The sequence below is a fragment of the Venturia canescens genome, chromosome 11 (assembly GCF_019457755.1).
Source record: "Venturia canescens isolate UGA chromosome 11, ASM1945775v1, whole genome shotgun sequence".
In the NCBI taxonomy this organism is placed as follows: domain Eukaryota; kingdom Metazoa; phylum Arthropoda; class Insecta; order Hymenoptera; family Ichneumonidae; genus Venturia; species Venturia canescens.
This window is the reverse complement of record NC_057431.1, coordinates 5,128,780-5,147,742: the sequence shown is the minus strand read 5'-3', so window position 1 is coordinate 5,147,742 and position 18,963 is coordinate 5,128,780. Positions and strand designations below refer to the sequence as shown.

General features: G+C 38.0%; 1 protein-coding gene and 1 long non-coding RNA gene across 2 annotated transcripts; one reads left to right on the top strand and one right to left on the bottom strand.

Annotated features, from left to right (window-relative positions):
* The first annotated feature begins 873 nt into the window (after positions 1-873).
* Positions 874-10,900, top strand: Oatp74D (Organic anion transporting polypeptide 74D). The gene is made up of 11 exons (XM_043431997.1): positions 874-1,258; positions 1,606-2,003; positions 2,741-2,967; positions 3,565-3,705; positions 3,893-4,015; positions 4,314-4,478; positions 4,607-4,802; positions 4,918-5,068; positions 5,274-5,514; positions 5,754-5,882; positions 6,128-10,900. Exons 1-11 carry the CDS (start codon positions 929-931, stop codon positions 6,298-6,300), a joined length of 2,274 nt encoding a protein of 757 aa, XP_043287932.1. The 5' UTR covers positions 874-928; the 3' UTR covers positions 6,301-10,900.
* Positions 10,901-16,054: 5,154 nt separating this feature from the next.
* On the bottom strand, positions 16,055-16,647 carry LOC122418283 (uncharacterized). The gene is made up of 2 exons (XR_006262486.1): positions 16,454-16,647; positions 16,055-16,317 (listed from the first exon to the last, which is right to left on the bottom strand). It is a non-coding gene; the product is annotated as an uncharacterized lncRNA (long non-coding RNA).
* Between the last annotated feature and the right edge of the window lie 2,316 nt (positions 16,648-18,963).

Sequence of the window (18,963 nt, the reverse complement as noted above, 5' to 3'; positions counted from 1 at the left end):
TTGTCCATTACAATTTATAATTTATGTAGGCATTCGAACGCGACCGTAATCCGACATCTTGTGGTACTCTCTCCTTCTTTTACTGACATTGGGGACAAGGCGGACTTCAAATCATTTCAAATATCGGTGTTATTAAACGCGCGCGCACTCACTCAATCAATATTTATATATTATAAATAATATATAAATAAATGAGAATTAAAAAAAAAAAAAAACGAAATTCTAGCTCTCCTCGTTGATAAATCATCATTAACATGGATATCGGCTATTAAATCAATGCGACAGGAACGTGCAAAAATTATCACGTTTTCATCACAATTCTCATTATTATTTTCGAATAATCATTATTATTATTATTTTTCAATAATATTTCAATGGAAATTGTTATTTTCTTTCAATAATTTAATTTTCCATTAATTCACAATTTCAATTTTTTATTTTAATTTTTTATTGAGAGTTTTAACTTTTTATTTCTGACTTTAGTTTTTTATTTGAATATGAATTTTGAATTTTTAAATATTATATTTAATATAATAATAATAATAATAATAATAATAATAATATAATTTATTTTAATTTTTTTATTTTGAGTTTTAATTTTAAATTCCTAACTTTAGTTTCTTATTTGAATATGAATTTGAATTTTTAAATAATCATTGTCGTCAAAAAATAATGAAAAAAAAAAAAAAAAACAATTTTATTACAAATTTGACTTTTTTTTGTGTTGCAGGCAAGTTTTGATGCTCGTAAAATCTTGCCAACGCTGAGAAATCCCGGTTGACTGACCGGGAGGGGGGGTGGGTGGGCGGGTGGGCGGGGAGGGCTCACGGTGGCCGGGGGGAGGGGCGGGGGAGGGGGGAAGTATAAAATAAGGAAAAATTGGGTTCGTTCTTATTTGGGAAAATAAAAAAAAAAAAAAAAAAAAAAAATGGCCGGGGAGGACACGCAGATTCTGGCGAACGGAAATGGCGAGGCTCTGACGATTATACCATCCGGTGATAAAGTTACGAATGGGAATGGTCTTCTTTGCACGAAGCACAACAACAACGGGACCATACCGAATGGCAAAGTTTTGGATATTACGAATGGCGATAGTGGAAAACTCGTAATTCCCGTTGAGGAGAAAATCAACGGGATACACAATGACGTCGATAACGACGATCCCGAGATTTCCTGCGGCTGGGGACCCTGCCGACCTCGGTGGCTCCAGTTGTTCGCGACGAAACAAGCCTTCCTCGCTACTTTTTGTGTCACTTGGGTAAGCTTCGTGGCTTTTGAGACTCATTTTCAATAGTTTTTTCAAAGATACACGTTTTTTTTTTTTTTTAAATTCTCCCTAAAACTTATGCAAATCTCGATAGTCGGGATGAGAAATTGTAAAAAATTGTAAAAAAAAAGGCTTTTAAAAATTGTATAAATAATGAAATTTTTAATTTTTAGTGGAAAAATTGAATTCTCTGAATGTTTTTTATCATATAAATCATTTCTCTTCCTACAAATATTGAATATCGAAATATTTTATTATAAAAATTGGGGTAAATGTCGGAAAATTTGAATTTTTTTTAGAAGTGGAAAAAAATGAAATCCCCTTTTCCATTGTTCAAGGTGCTCCAAGGAATGTATTACACCTATTTCGTCTCGGTGATAACAACGATCGAAAAATTGTTCCAAATTCAGTCGAAAACGACCGGAATAATAATGTCAGCGACGGAGATTGGCCAGATCGGTTCGTCCCTTTTGCTGACCTATTACGGGGGTCAGGGTCATCGACCAAAGTGGATCGCATGGGGAATGATACTGTTTGCGGTCAGTTCCTTCACGTGCTCGATGCCCCACTTCATATTCGGCGAACAGCTGATACAGCAGAACGAAATGTTGTTCAGTGGCGTTGGACCGGCTACTGCACTTAACCCCGGTGCCGGTGGGCCCAATTCCACCGTTCCCGTTCCTGCCAACCTTTGCCGAATGTCCGCTCACGAAAATTCTACCCTTGGACCGAACGGGTAATTATCATATTGAGTGGTTTTAAAAAAAAATCAATTTTATCGATTTTTATTCGAAGTTTAATAAGCGAATGGAGTTTGTAAAAGCTGTATTTTATTGAGCATTTTTATTTCATTTCTTTTCGAATTGAAATTATTTTCGATTCATTTACGCGAATTGTTGAGCTTTATCAAATAATTTCGGACTATGTAGACACTCTTTTCATATTTCTTTGCGTTTTGTTATTCAAAGTTTAATTAAAAAATTGAGTTGATGAAACATTTATTTTATTGAAAATTTTTATCTCATTTTTCTTCACATTGAAAGAATTTTCGATCAAATTTCGTGAATTTTTGAGCTTTGTCTTATAATTTCGAACTGTTTAGGCACTTTTTTTTCAATTTTTATTATGTTTTGAATAATTAAAAAAAAATGTTTTTAGTGACTTTTTGCATTGATTTTTCTGTTGTTTTTTCTATCGGACAGCTTTATTCATTAATATTCCGCACTTCTGACGTCACAAGGTCGCAACTCATGCGGGGGCCCGTATCCCCAAATCGTGCCTTATCGAATGTATTTTCCCATTTTTAAAACGACGCTTTATTGGCCAATAATTCGTTAAGCTGATTGGAGAGACTCTGGCTCGTTGTTTTTTTTTTTTTTTCCTTTTGTTTTCGTAGAAAATGATTTTTCATGCACTTTTTATGTGTGAAATGTTTTGTTGGTTATTGAAAATAAAAGGAGAAATTTTTTGAAGATGGATTTACGCGACCAGCACCCCGAACGTTCGGACCGACTCGGCCGAATATTGCGAGGGCGAATTCCTCAAGGAGCAACGAATCCAGAGCAAAATCACGACCGCAGTCCTCGGGATCTTTTTCGTCTCGCTACTCGGCGTTGGCATGGGTCAAACCGCAGTTTACACGCTCGGAATACCTTACATTGACGACAACGTCGCGAGCAGGGAATCGCCGCTTTATTTCGGTGAGTTTTTTACCGCGAATTCGGTAGGTTTTTTTAAACCGCTTGCAGCTCGTAATATTTCGGTTTTACTGCTCCTGATTTTTTTGTGCTTAGCTATAAATATCTCCTTCGAAATGAGCCAAAGTAAAATCGAATATGAACATATTTAGCTGAGTTATGAATATTTTAATCAAAATTACGTCGATCAAATTAATCTTCGATTAAATCAGGGCTGCAAGCCAACCTTTCCGGTATAAAAAATTCTTGATTTTTTTCCGAGATAACTAAACCTGTTCCCTTTCAAACGAGCCTAATTGCGTTGGAATTTAACAACTTTTCGCCGAGTCATGATTTTTTTAATCGAAGTAGTCTAAATGAAATTTATCTTCGATTAAATCAGCGCTGCAAGCCAACCTCTCCGGTCTAAAAAATTCTTGATTTTTTCCGTGATAGCTATAACCGTTCCCTTTCAAACGAGCCCAATTGCGTTAAAATTTAACAACTTTTCGCCGAGTTATGATTTTTTTAATCGAGGCTCGATTTTTAATTTTTTTTTTTAATTGAAATTTTATTCATAAATATGAAAAAAATGAAAACCGAATTTTTTTCTCCATACAGCTATCACGATCGGGGTAAGGATTTTGGGTCCTGCGCTCGGCTTCATTCTCGGCTCGGTTTGTACGATGCTCTACGCCGATTTATCAGCAGAGCCGCAAATCACGACTTCCGATCCAAGATGGGTCGGTGCCTGGTGGCTCGGTAAGTTATTTTTGCTGAATAAGAAGCTCGTTTTTGTAATATGAATACAAAAAAAACGGTCCATCAATCCATCGACTCGTGACCTTTACGAGAATTAAATGATCATCGATCAAATTTTTATTTATAAATTCGTATAAAATAACAACCAAAATCCAACTGATTGAAAAACGACGATTTTGCATTCCAGGCCTCGTTCTCATCTCGGCCATGCTCATGCTCGTCAGCATCGCCATGTTCGCGTTCCCAAGTCGTTTGCCAACCAGTCGATCACCGTCCAAAATCGAAGACTCCAAAAAGCCTAGTCTCAAAGGTAAAAAAACGTCAAAAAAAACAGTAAAAAAAGTAATTTTTATTTTTTAAGAAAAAATTCAAGCATTTAGAAGAAACGTGACTGGATCACGATTGAGAATTCCAAGGACAAAGATTTCGAGAGTTTTTCAATAATTATAAACCCCCACGTCAAAATTCATCGTCTCGTTAACCAAGCTCTTAGCTTTCATAACATTTTATTTTTTCATTTTAATACAAATTAACCGATTTGAATTTGAATTTGAATTTTTTCCATCAAACCCCCTTTTCAATGGTTTTTTTCTCGCTTTTTATTTCAGATTTTCCTAAGGCCGTCAAGCGACTACTGAAAAATGACATTCTCATGTTTCGAACAGCGAGCAGCGTTTTGCACATACTTCCTATCGCCGGTCTATACACATTCTTGCCGAAATACCTCGAGACCCAATTCCGACTTCCTGCACATCATGCCAACATGATTTCAGGTGCTGTAAATCTCAATTTTTCCCCTTTATAACAGAAGCCTTGAAATTTTGGCTTTTTTTCGCTAATTTCGATTTTCATTAACTTCTCTTCGTGCTAAATGATTCCTTTTCTTTTCTGCGTCTCTCAGGAGTCGGAGGGATTTTGGTAATGGGCCTAGGAATAATAATCAGCGGCGTATTTATTCTCCGGTGGAAACCGAACGCGCGGTTCGTTGCTGCCTGGATAGCGTTCACTGCAGTCGTTTACGCGGTGGGCATGGGCGTCCTCATGTTCGTTGGCTGTCCGATGGACGATTTCGCTGGCCTCGCGACCAGGGACAATGGGCAAGTCGGAGCATCCGAAATTTTCTAGGGACTTGATTTATCGGAAAAGCATATTTTTCTATTTAAAAAAGAAAAAAAAATTCCCCATTTTTTAACGACTTTTGCTCTTTCATAGATTGTCCGGATTCGAGCCAACCTGCGAGTCGACCTGTGACTGCGATCCGAACAAATTCAGTCCGATCTGCGGTGCTGACAAAAAAACTTATTTTTCGGCCTGCTTGGCCGGCTGCTCCAATTATACGATCCATGACAACAAAGTTTCTGGGGTGAGGAACAACGTTGGTTGGCCAGAGTTTAAGACCAGAATTTTGAAGAATCAAAAATTTTTGTTTTTTTCCCAATTTTCCAATGTTTTGACGATTTTTTAAATTCTGACCCCTCGAAATGCTCTATTTTTTCAAATATTTTGAGATTTTTAAAATATTTGCTTATTTCCTGAAACAACAAAATGAAATTCTTCGTTCCCTCCAGTTCACCGACTGCCAGTGCATCGCCGACAATTCGACGCTGCCGGAAATAGCGGGAACCGCGACAATCGGCTTCTGCGATCTCGAGTGCCAAAACTTTTGGGTCTACATGATATTATTTTCGTTATTCGTTTTTGTACATTCGACGAGCGAAGTGGGCTCCATGCTGCTCATCCTGAGGTGCGTCGACCCCAGGGACAAGGCCATGGCTCTCGGCCTCATACAATTCGCCATCGGCCTCTTCGGTGAGCTCCTTTCCCACGATGGTTTCCTTCGAATGTGACAAAAAATATCGACAAAACCCGACAAACCCAAATTTATTTAGCCAAATACCGAATTTAAGGATATCAAGAAACCAGAAAAATTGAATCGATTCCAAAAATCACAAAATTGTTCCCCCCCCCCCCCCCCCCTCGAATTGAAAAAATTCCGTAAAATCGATAAAAATCATGCGAAACGGCTCAAGAAATTTACTTTTTCGCAGGTAATGTCCCATGTCCTATAGTCTACGGTGCAGTGGTCGATTCGGCGTGCCTCGTTTGGGAATATTCGTGCGGAGAGCGTGGCGCCTGTTGGCTCTACGATTCGAACACATTCAGGATGTTTTTCCACGGTAAATATTCGTATCTTCGCCATTTTTTCGTCCATTTTCCCGAATGCAAGACCTGATTTTAAGGAGTGAAAAGGTCAAAAAACGTAAAAAATTCATTTTTCAGTTGTTTTCTTTGTCAAAGCAATTGATATTTTGATTTTTTTATGGAAAATGAAAAAAATGATTGAAAAGCAGTGAGTTTTTCTTGAGCAAAAATGAGAACGGAGTTGAAAAAAATGAGGTGAAATTTATTTGATTCTATTCAGGAACGACTGGAGGAATTTTGATCCTGGCGTTCGTGGTCGACCTCGTGGTTTGGTACAAAGCTGGAAGTATAAATTTCGTGGACGAGCAAACCGGGGACGAGGAGGGTTCGGCGGAGGAAATGACGACCTTGAAATCCCCGGATTCGCAGACCGTCGAGAACGATTATCTCTGAGAGAGAGAGAAGCTTGAGAACGGTAACGAGATTAAATGAGAGTGACCGCGAAGAGGAAATTTGGGTTGGAGCAATGAATGTCGATTGTCGGAGCGTCACGTCGATCTTGATCGAGGCACGAATGTCTTTCCAGAGCCACTTTTTTCATGGGTGACATTCATGGGACTTGAGCCACGTGATTTCTGGGAATTAAATCACGCGTGAAGAGCCCCAATTCGGTGGTCGGCCAAGGAAATTACGGTGGTCAGGATCGATCACGTTTTCATTGGAAATTCTATTCTGGAATGAAGATGAAAACGTGAATAATACAAAAGTAGAAAAATAAATGGAGAAATATACAATATTTTTCGACTCTCAGCGATGTACGAATAATAATTGCCATATTTACGTAAAGTTAGGCCTCGAAGCGACGTATGACCGTGTTTTTATTTGTGCTTTTTTTCATATTTCGCGTGAGAAAGAGATTTTTAAATCATTTTTATCTTCCTTCGATCGAGAGATCCCAAAAATTCTAATTTCTTGTCTTCATCGTTTCGAATCTTTTCGACCGAACGTTGAATTTTATGATTGAGAAAGCGAGTTTTATTCTATTTAAGAAAGTGATTATCATTGAGAGGGAAATTCATCGAAGGCTCAATCGAATTTGACAATTGGCCGATTGACGCCTCTCGATAGAGGGCCGAGGGATTTTGCACGAATTCGTCGATTTTATTCTTTTCTTTCATGGAAAAATATATTTTTTGTCATTAGCCGCTGTGAAATAAGCTTAAACGAAAGTACGAGAGTAGGAAGAGAGTTGAGAGATTGAAGCTTAAGAGAATCATTAAAGGACGCAAAAACTGAGGAGAAATCACATTGAAAATATTTTTTACAAGATTTGAGGAAAACGGAGTGAGAAAATGGGTGCAAAAGCATGGGAAACTGACGAATTTTGACTAGAAATTCGTCAGGTTACGAGATGGGAGTAAAAGCAGCGAGAAATAAGACGAAAATGGATAAAAGCGAGAGATCGAAACGGCGGGGGGGAGCGAAGAGCAAAGCAGAGGAGACAAAAGAGTTGTATTTTAATACGGTACACTTTACACAAACGTGACGTTAGAGAAACGAGAATTAAAACAAGTTCAATCGGGTGGTGTTGAGGAGAAAAAACCTGCGCAACTTTCGGGGATTTTTCACGAAAAATAGCCTCGTCCAGGGGATGAGAAAAAAGATATTTTGAGAAGCATGGAAACGCGGTTTGCGTGGGCACATGACTCGAAATTCCGGATTTTCTGGTCGCCGAACACCGCGGTTTGGGAGCCTCCGAACCAACTGTCTCGTCCACTGTTCTCCCGATCTCTGGGCATTAGAAAAAGCGAAGAAAACTCTAAGATAGTGAGCGAATAAATCGAGCTGCGAATCCTCAATGTACAAACGACAGGGAGAGAGAGAAAGAAAAATGAAGGAGGAGCCTTCGAGCCTCGGGCGAAGGAGATTCGACCATTTTTCAGAATAATATTAAACCCAACAAAATCAGGAGAATCCGGCAGATAAATCGACCACGAAATCCGCTCGATTTTCTATTTTTGTATCGCTACGGAATGAGTAATAAAATTTCCAGTTATTCCACCGGTGGCCGAGCCAGTTCGCGTTAATTATCAAGCAAAGTTCAAAATCCAAAATTTTCACATTTTCATATCTTTTTTCAAAATTTCTAACCGCAAAACAAAAACTCGCGTTGCTCGGCCTCGATGAGAGCCTCGAATCAGAATTCGAACCATGAAAAAAAAAACAGAGAAAACAAAATCCATCAAATTCGAATACTTTTCCACTGGATTTCATTTTCAAATATCTCCAAAGAGGCCAATTTTTTCATCCTTCTGTTGTTGTTGTCTGCCGCTGCCACATCGCTGCCGCTAATTGTTGTTGTTGTTTGTCCGATATGAGCCGAATATTATTTTTTCAATTTTCATATTTAAAAGAAAAAACGAAAAAAAAAACAAAAAACAAAAATACACCCACATAATTATACATACATATATATAAATATATATAAAAAATAAAATATTCAAATTGTGATTGCGATAGAAATAGCTTGGAAATTTCGGGCTCGATTCACAGCCCATGCTCACCTACGAATAGTCCACTTTTTCCCAGTCATAAAAAACTCGAGGAAGGATCAAAAATTCTCGATCCCAAAAGAGAAAAAAAATGCTGCCACGGAGCCCAAAAACTGCCGAAAATACGATTTTTCAAAAATCTTCCATCGCGTCAACTAGAAAAGCACAGAAATCATGCCCACGAAATTTCATTCCGTTTTTACTAAAACTCGAAAAAAATTTAAACAAAAAATCGACATATATTTTCGAGAACGAAAACTAAAGCAAAACCGACTTTTCCAGTGATCACACCTTCGATATTACTTAGCACAAACGATTTTTAATCCTCTCCTCTATCCTCCTTTTTTGTGAGAATATAAAAACGACGAATCGGACAAAAACTACGTTCAATTTATATCTCCATATATACGTATATATGTATGTATGAAAAATATGAAAAATATATGTATGTATGATAATACTATATTTTAGTAAATGAATTTATCGAAAATAAGTACGAAATAAAATGATAAAATGAGGATAAAACGAGATATAAATGCATAAATAAATAAATCTATATAAATATATATATATTAAAATATTAAATAAATAATAAAAAAAAAATAATAAAAATACTTCGTATAAATAAAATCGCGAGAGCGATTTAAGGGCGAGTCCTGTTTTAGAAAATAAAAAAAAAAAATCGATTGTTTTTGGAAATGTTTTTAAGGTAGACGAGAATAACTCAGCATAGCGAATTTTTCGGTATAGTTTTAAGGATGTTTCAAAGTACAAAAACATTTTTTTAATTTGAGAAGTACTCATTTGTACATGGTTTGTGCGCCAAGTCTGATCGTCGAAATTTCTCAGCTGCGTACAGTGTGGAGATCGTAATTATCGTCTGTAATGGAAAAAAAAGCCGAAAAAATTGGGAAATGCTATATTTGCAGCAGCACGTCGAAGTGATATTCTTCTTCTTTAGAAACATTTTTTTCAAAACTCTCTAAAAATATAGAATTTCGCAATTTCTTCGGGTTTTTATAGGTTCGTATGGAAGGAAAATACATGAAAATGGGGATAAAATTGGAATTTACGATTTCCACATTGTACGCAGGTGAGAAACTTTGACAATCAGACTTGACCCATAAGCCATGTACAAACGAGTACTTCTCAAATGAAATAAATGTTTTGTACGTTGAAATATGCTTGAAATTGTACCGAAATGTTCCCTGTGCTGAGTCATTTCCATCTACCTTAAAAGCACTGCCGAAAACAATAGATTTTTTAACCTTCTAAAGCAAGAGCCCCCCCTTAAGCCTATAACCATAAAAAAAGAAGAAAAATCATAATTTTTAAGCGAAATATAATTGCTAGTCTCCCAATAATATATGATTCTTAAGTATAAGCGAGGAATGATTGTTCGCGTAGCATATTAACGAATGTATTAATTTGTATGGTTAAGTTGTTATTCAATATGAGAATCGCACAAAAATCCATCGATTGACGAGAGAAGAAAGGGAATAGACTTAAATAGCGAGGACGTGAGAGGACTCGAATGTGGAAGCTGACGAAGTAGGGTGCTTTTTTGTGTGTTGAAAAAAGTAAAAATGGAACAATTAAAATATGGAAATAAGTGAAAATGCCAGGGAGCCAATGTACGTTGATGGTTATGATTTTAACAAAAAATTCTTTCGTCTTCGATATTTCGATGAATGTGTATGCACGAGTGAAGAGAGAATTGGAATTTGGGGAAGGAAGATCGAAATTAAAATGTATTTTGTTAAGGAACTTGTGGCGTGTCTCTGTATGTGTGCGTGAGCATCGAATATTTGTGTGCAAATGTGAAGCTAAATGGAGTAATTTGAGGCCCCAGTGTACCAACGAACTGGCGAAAAGTCTTCTAAAAATCTCGAAAATTCAATTCGATCACCCCCGTAAGAAAAGAAACTTTCGAAACACTGTCCAAGTTTTCTTCGGAAAAGAATTTTTTAACTCTACAGCCCCTTAAACCCCCCATTCAATCAGCTCGAAATTGACCCTCGAATCAGGCTAATTTGTGCTCGAATGTCGTCACTTAATTATTCATTATAATTGTATAAATGAAAAAACCAAGAAAAATAATAGCGAAAAACAACATACTAAAGCACGTGAATCACGTATTATGAGAATATATAAATATACATATATAGATTGTACAGTCGATATATATATGAATGCATCACTAATGTACCTTTTACACGTCCAATAGTTAATTTAGCCCCTGGATTACCGATCGATTGATAAAAACCAATGAAACGAAGCAACAAAAAAATTAGAGCTCAAACTGTGAAATGCTGGTTTTACAATGTTTTAATTGAAGCAAATTTTCTCGTTGGAAGATCCTCCGTAGAAGGAGAGGAAAAGGTTCGTCTCGCTAGTTGTGCATTTATTCGAGTCAATCGTTCGATATTCCTTGGGTTAAGACTGATTCAGGAAACGAAAATGATGAAATAAAATAATAAAGAAAAACAGGCAAAGGCAAACCGACGTATTTTGTAATTATACTTTGGATTACTATTATTAATTATTATTCATTATTATTGTTGTTTGTAATTAAGGAATGATAATGAATTTGTTTATAATAGACGGCAAGTGCCATAATTATTATAAATTCAGTCTTTCTGATTAAAATCTCTAATTTTGTCCTACAAAAAGAACAACAATCGTGTTTTATTGAATCCTTTGTAAAATAGGGTGTGACGAAATTTTTTTGAAAGCTGTTTTAAATTTATTCTGAGATCGTAATGAACCGGTAGAATTTTTATTCGCATTTTATAAGACCGAAAAGTGTCTTAAAAACTATTTTTTATTTATGATTTTTTTCATATTTCGTGCAGAAACGTCAGCCGCCGTGCTGCTTCGGTTTGTGACGTCACTCCGTTAGTAGAAAATCCGACTGCGAATGAGCGAGTAACAAGATTTTTGAAAATAATGGATTATAACGAATATCATTGGTGTCCTGTGCCTGAATGCAATAATGCAAGTGTAAAAACGCCACAAAACTTGCGAATCCATCGCCACCATCAACGTATTTATCATTGGTAGATTTGTACTTTCTGTTTTCGCAAAAACGTCTTCCATCATGCGATATTAATAAAGTAATATATAAAAAAAATAAAATAAAATAAAAATTTTTAAAAATAAGTCCACAAACGTGATAATAACTTGTAAAATTTCAAAATAACAGAAAGTGCACGATAAAAATCTAGATCCGTTTACTATATCGGAGTGACGTCGCGTTGGAATCCAATATGGCGGATGGCGGTTTGGAAATTTGAGAAACAGCTGAAAAGAGACGACTTTTAAAATTGAGTTACAAAATTAACATTGCATTTTTATGAATAAATATTGACGTTTCTGGTTTACTTTTCACGAAGTCTATCGTAAACGTGAATTTTTATGTTTTTCCTTACATGCTGTAAAATACCGAATTGACGAAACCGTTCGGAATTATTTAGTGAAGACATTTTGGTGTGAAATTCGGAGCAACAGGATTTTTTACGGATTGAGACTTTTCTCCCGGATTTTTATTGTCGTCACACGATATTACAGAATATTCAGTTTCGTTGTTGATTTTCGGGGGATCAAATAATCAAAGAGGAAAATTCATCGTCGGCGATGTGCTTTTTACCGACGTCAATCAACTTGACAGCGCTGTCGCGTATCTGCAAATTCGCTTCGAATTGCAAGGCATTCTCGAAAACGAGGTCACTGAATTTCGTGAGGAATTGATAAAACGCTGGAGTCGTTGAGCTCCTCATTTTTTTGCACTTGCTTGAGACCAGGCTGGAGTCGTGATGAGGTCGCGTCAAGTTTTCGACCTCATGATTCACCAGCTTGACAACTGGCTCAGGCTTGCTCGCGACTACGTACGAACTCTCGTTGGGCTCCGGTGTTATTTCGTGCAAAATGTCAATTACGAGACTTGGTTTGAAGGTTGTGACGTTCAAACCTTCCGGTTGTTCCTTCGAACGATCGCTCTTGGGAACGCTTTTTGCAATTCTGAAACTCGCGAGATAAGGTCGATTGAAATCGCTTAATGGAGTCAATGCGAACGAGGTTAGCTCGAAGAGGAGTCAATGAGTCGGGGTGAAGTCGAAATGGGACCAGCTGGGCCATAGTGAGGTCGAAATGAGGTCATTTCCTCAAGTGAGGTCAAATTGACCTCACTTGATGATAGAGAGGCCGACATGGGACCAGCTAGAGCAGAGTGAGGTCGAAATGGAACGAGCTGGGGCATAGTGAGGTCAAAATGAGGCGATTTGGTCGTGGTGAGGTTAAAATGAGGCCATTTGGTCGTAGTGAGGTCAAAATGGGAGCATCCTAGGCACAGCGGGGTTGGGTAGAACCAGCTGGCACGGGGGTCCAGATCAGAATGGAACCAATCAAAGGACAGTGAGGTCAAAAGTATTGGGATTGAGGTCAATAAGGTCAGTGTTAGCAGACTCGTTGAGCCCCGAAATGAGGGCAATTTATTTACCTGTAATCGACCTTGGAATCAAAATACGTGTTGTCATACGAGTCATCGCGGGATCGGGCCTTACCGACCTCACTGACCGGACTCGAAGCTCGATTGACTTTCACAGCCAACAAGTTGTTCGATAGCGTGGATTTGCTGGGTCCTACGTCGCTCGGAACGTCGATACCGGACGCATAAATCGGGGAATACATTGCTGAAGATTTCGACGGAGTCCAAAAGGTCTCGGAACGGTCGACCTTAATAGCAGGGAAATTGGGCATGATCGGTAATCCAACGGATTTGGGCCTCTTGTCCGAATCGAAGGAGCTCAATTTGTTCTTCGATTTGGCAGCTTCCTCTCGCTTCTTTTCTTTCAACCGTGACCTCATTATCGTGGCTATGACCTTACCACGGTTGCCGAGGTCTGCTCGATGATGCTCCATCAGGTCGTCGAGGAAACTGTTGGAACTCAACTCCGCGCTACCGATCGATGAAAAATAGTTGGCAAAATCCTTTCTCTCGTTCGTTTCCCCGTATGACAATCTCCTCGGACTTCCCAATGTCAAATAAAGGTCACCGCTCCGCGGAACCAAGTGGCCCAACTCCTTCGTACCGATCTCGATCATATTGTGACGCACGATCGGTCCCATCGGCGACCTTGGCAGTGACCTCGATCCCTCCCAATTACGCTTCGCCTCTCCAGACTTCTTCGACGGATCTTCTCCGCTCCCAATCAACTCAACGGCTTTCTCCACCCCCTGAAAACTCATCCCCTCGTACGGCGAGGTCTTCAAGACCTCCAATTTCTCAGATCCAGCTTCTTCCGGTCCATGATCGTTGAACGACATCATCTCGTAGCCGGAATGGCTCAACCTCAAGGGCGATGGCGTCCCAGCCACCTGGAAATTCAGGTCAGAATTCTCAATTCACTCTCTTTGGGCCCTAATTGCTTAACCGATTTTTTACTCACACACAAACATGCCAGTGGCATAAATAATAATGCAGGAAACCACATCCTCGGACCGGAAATGAAAATCGGTGAGGAAAAAAATTGAAATAAAGTTGGAAAGTCTCGTACGAATTTGATTCGCAGCTGAAAATTTGAACAAAGGCCCCGAACTCTCTGGGTCTCGGTCGCAATACCGATCCTTCGTGCAACCGTTTCTCTCCCTCTCCTGACTCACGAACAAACGATTTGTTTTGCGGCTGGAAAAGAAACAAAAATAACAACGGTACCGACGACTAGTAATAATCGTTTTTTTATCGAGTTTTAGTGAGGCAATTCGAGGCTTGATCGATTTTCCAAACTTTTACTGTTCGTCGTTACTTTCTTCGATCGGTTTCGGTGCTGATTTGTGATTTTCTAACTCTCCGTCGATAATCAATCGTCTCGGATTCTCGGTATTGAGTTTTTTCAAAATTCTCTCTCACCATGGAAACGTCATTCAAAAAATTCGTAAGCTACCTTGTCAACTATTCTTGAAGTCGCTTTTTTAAGGTAGTTCATGCCCGAAACGATTTTCTTAAAGTCTTGAAATTTACACAGAGTTTAAATGGCTAGTCGACTCACATGCGTATCAAATTTTAAGGGGGTCGTTTAACAATTTGTTTAAACAAATTTTAAACAAATGACATGAAATTAAAACTTTTCAAAATTATTCATTACGAGAAATAATGCATCGGTAATATGTTGCCACTGGTTGTTTAAACGAATTATTTGAATAGTATGAACAAAAAAAATCAAGTGGTTCAAATCGTTCTCGTTTAAAATTTGGTTTCATGGAATTTTGTGATTTCCACTTCGTTCCACTTTCGTTCGAAAGATGTCTTTTGGGCATTAAAGGCTTAAAATCAACGTTTTCCCAAAACTGGTATTCACGAATCCATTTACTTTTCAATCATCATTTCGTTTATTGTATAAAAATCCGAGGACAATTTTTCTGTAACAATAACGTTTTTTGACGATATTTTTTCCAACATTAGCATTTCGATGTTCTCGGTTGAGGCTGAAATCAAAATCCAGTCGACTTCGAGATGGTTTACCATAAAAATCTGCACTCGGATACCAACGAGGTCGGTAACGAGGACGAGAAAAGCGTAATGGCCTCGAAAAAAAATTGGTCCCCCTTCCTTCATATTGTGCCACATTCGAGTGTCGTTTGTTCACCAAGTATTGCCTTAAAATCCTCATGACTTGGTCGATTTTCTCACGGGCCTCGAACTCGGTAATGCGATCACGTGAGAGCAGCATCATTTTCAAAATTCCGCCCAGTTCTCTGTCGAGACAGTTGCCAAATATCGGTTTTCTGGCCCAATACTTTATTAAGCATGTAAATTAAAAATGGAGCGAATCCAGTTATTTTTTTCATTTCCAACCATTTTTAATCGCGTAATTTTACTCTTTACTCTTACAGTAAAAAAATCAATAATATTTCAAACTCACGTGTGCAGTCGAAGAACTATTGATCAAATACGATATTAATATTATGCTCAATTTCGTTCCCATCGTCATTGTTTATGCAACGAGGAATGAGAAAAATATGGAGAATCCAGCGTTCATGCTGAGCCCCAGACGATAGGAAAGTGATAAAAATTCTGGGCTCGAAATATACATTCAAATGGTGACATTTCAAGCAGAAGTTATTTATTCTCATTTATTCTCTGAAGATTATCGATCCAGTTCCAGAGGCCCGTGAAATTGTTTACGAGAACAATGAACATGAATTTTGGTATTAATTGGAACGATAAATTGTAAAACTTATTAATTTGCTGTTAAATTTGATTGATCGATGTGTCAAGAAGATGACGGCTACAAATTCTGTTTACGAGCTCGTTGAAAACGATTCCTCCGATTCCTACGAATTATGAGTCAGTAAGGAAAGCGATGAAAAAAATTCCGAGGAATATCAATTCCCAATGAAAAATGTTCTGCCGTGCTAATTTTTCGAGAAAAGTTCTCAAGTCGGCCGCTAGATGGCGAGGGCGCGTGTCGTTCCCGTTTCCGACTGAGCGGGAGCTAACTACAAAGATCGTCTAATATCCCTAAATTTTGAAATTCATGAAAATGATGAAACTTTTGTATTCTTTTCTTGTTGGATCGACTCTTTGTCTTGTCCATGGAAAATAAAATCGTTAAATAATTAACCGTGATTAAGTAGCGGGTAAAAATCGAAGTGAATGCATGCAGTATTTTTATTCATATCGGTATTCGCATTTGTCACAATTTGAAATAATTTATTCAGTAGGAATCATTCGTAGGTTTGTCGTGTCTTCCGTTTTTATTGAATCAGATGGCGCCACAGGTTCATTGCTACATGGGTCGGCGCGCAACAGTTGACGACCTTCTGGATGGCCGTCTTCGGGGGGGGTTGACGTTTGTGTTGATATTGACATTTTCGTTACGGGTGCCTCCGGAACGAGGATCTTTGAATTCCATTGGATCTGGAAATCATTTTTCTATCTTTTTCAACGTAATCATCCGCAATTTTTGTGAATCACGGCAATCATTTGAGACAAGTCAATCAAGTTGGGACAACAAAATGGTCGATCAAATGATTCAAATTTTTTATAAATTTACCTGTCCATGGGATCATTTTCGACGGATAATTATGATCCAGCATCGGTTGCCTCACGAAACCTTGCTCCATTAAATCAGAATAGGAATAAGTATCTTTCGGCGGTCTTAGGAAACCTTGCTCCATGAGATCAGAATAGGAATAAGTGTCTTTTGACGGTCTTACGAAGCCTTGCTCCATGAGATCAGAATAGGAATAAGTGTCTTTCGACGGTCTTACGAAATCCTGCGACAAATCAAGCGGCCTGCTCTGTTCGATATGAAAATGGTCCTTTTGAATGAGAGCTCATTCCCTCGAAAGGTGATAAAATCGTTCAAATCTGTCATACCGATCGGGCAATTATACTATCTTAGTTTACCGACCGTCGACAACAAAAACCGGGGAATCTGCTTTATCGGCCGCGAGAAAAGTAGAAATCGGTAATTATGATAAAAATATTGAAAAAAGAAAAATTTAATAGAAAATATACTTTCGAAGAATGAATTTATCGAAAATCTTGTTTTCGTAAATCGTATCAAGTCTTTCGTTTTCTCACCACCTCCCAGGGCATGACTTTGTCTCGATTCGATGGCCAGATTCCTCTCTTATTCTTCGAGGCTCTCGGAGATATCCCCGCTGAACGATACATCCCTCGAGGATTCTGAACACAAATCCATGCAATCATTTATTTTTCACGGATATGATAAAAAAAAAAATTATCTTGTGAAAAATTGAATAATGATCATTCATTTTTTTTTCAAGTATTATTACGATCTCTCGATTCTATTTACATCCGTTGCACTGCCTGGGTGCTCGTACACGATCGGGTCATGCGGCACATCCCAACAACTCGGTGGGTTGTGAGCACAATCCCACTGCCAGCCATCTTCGTCCGCTTTATTCTCTCCGGAAACCGTTGGGTAAGGAGGACCCGGTTTTTGCCAAGGTTCCAACACTTGACGAGACCACCTACTCCTCGTAAAGGGAGGGAAATGTTTGCCGAGCTCGTAGGGAAGAATCTGCGTAAAAAAAATCGCACAAATTTCCAAAATATCATTTTTATTAATTTTTTTTCTGATTTTTAATAATGTTTTGTGAAATAATTTCAATAATTTTATATAAAATATTGATAATTTCAATGATATATAATTTGAATTGATTTGGTTTTAATACTGGATTTTTTTTTATTTATTTTTTTTATTTTTACTGGCCGTTGAAATGAGAAATGTCAAAATCTTACTGCCAAGGTAGCGAAGACCATTGACGAGAACAGGATCACAGCGTGACGGATCATTTCGAATTATCGAAAAGCGTTGCTTTGATGAAATATTGAACAGCTGAAATGCAAAAAAAAATGCTACGGTGAGCCCAATAATGCAGAAGTCGGTCTCGCAACTGGCTCGTCCTGGCTCGATTGTTATATACGTTTTGTTTTATCGGGCTTGTCGATGCGAGACTTACGAGACGTCGAGGGTCTCGTATATTCGTCAAATGTCAAAAATGAAAGGAAAAAAGGTAAACGAAGGAAAAAAAGGTGAGAAATCACTCGTCGAATTGAAAATCAATTAAAACGTCTGACGTTTTTTTAATGAGCGCGTCAGTCCTCAACGATCGTTGATTTATCCGCCGAATTATGAAACGTCTATTAAGGGAAAACGCTCGTTTTTTTATCGCTCGATTTTTTGAACGGTTCCTGCGAGAGCAGGTTTGCCCAATGGCGCGAGTCAGAGCAACGAAAATGAAAAAAATTTCATTCGGTAGTAAAATTATCCATTTTTTTTTTCGTGTCCAGTCGAAGGTAGGAAGAAAGTGGGAGAGCGAATGAGAAAAAATACAATTCGTTTGAAAATATTAAATTTATTTGTCCTCGCATGATTTTTACATGAATCCAATATTTTCGTTGTTATTAAGAATCGAAATGACAATTTTTCACAATTTTTTAACGTCATCTTCGTATTTTCATAACATTTGAATGGCTTTTAAATATTTCAATCGAAAACGATGGAAATTTCGTCGGGAAAGGAAGTCCGAATTTTCATTCGGCGATGACGGATGCGTTCTACGATTTTTGCTTCACCGCATCAAATACTCATTCGGATCCAATTCGATAATGGCGCTACGACGGTCTTTATCGAGCGAGCGTCGATCTTTACCGAGCGAGCGTCGATTGTGGACGTCGGGGTGCTTGTGCCTCCGATAATTTTCATTCAGATTGTCGTTCTTCGATCGCCTTCTGGGAGGGGTTCTCTGCAATCCATGAAATTCAACATTCAGTAAAACGCCTTAGCATTGGAAAAATCCAAAAACATTTTCAAACCAGCTGAAACGCGATTTCGAGTCGTTTCGGACCACTCGAAGAATGTTTTTATCCCCAAATTATTCTAAAATTCAACTAAAATTTATTCAACGATTCAGAATCTTTGAATCTCATTCATAAACTTTAAATTTTTAAAAATTTTAATTTTTTAATTTTTAATTTTTGAAAAATTTACATCCGTCGCGTATTTGCGACTGGGGTCCGAAGGAAGATCCT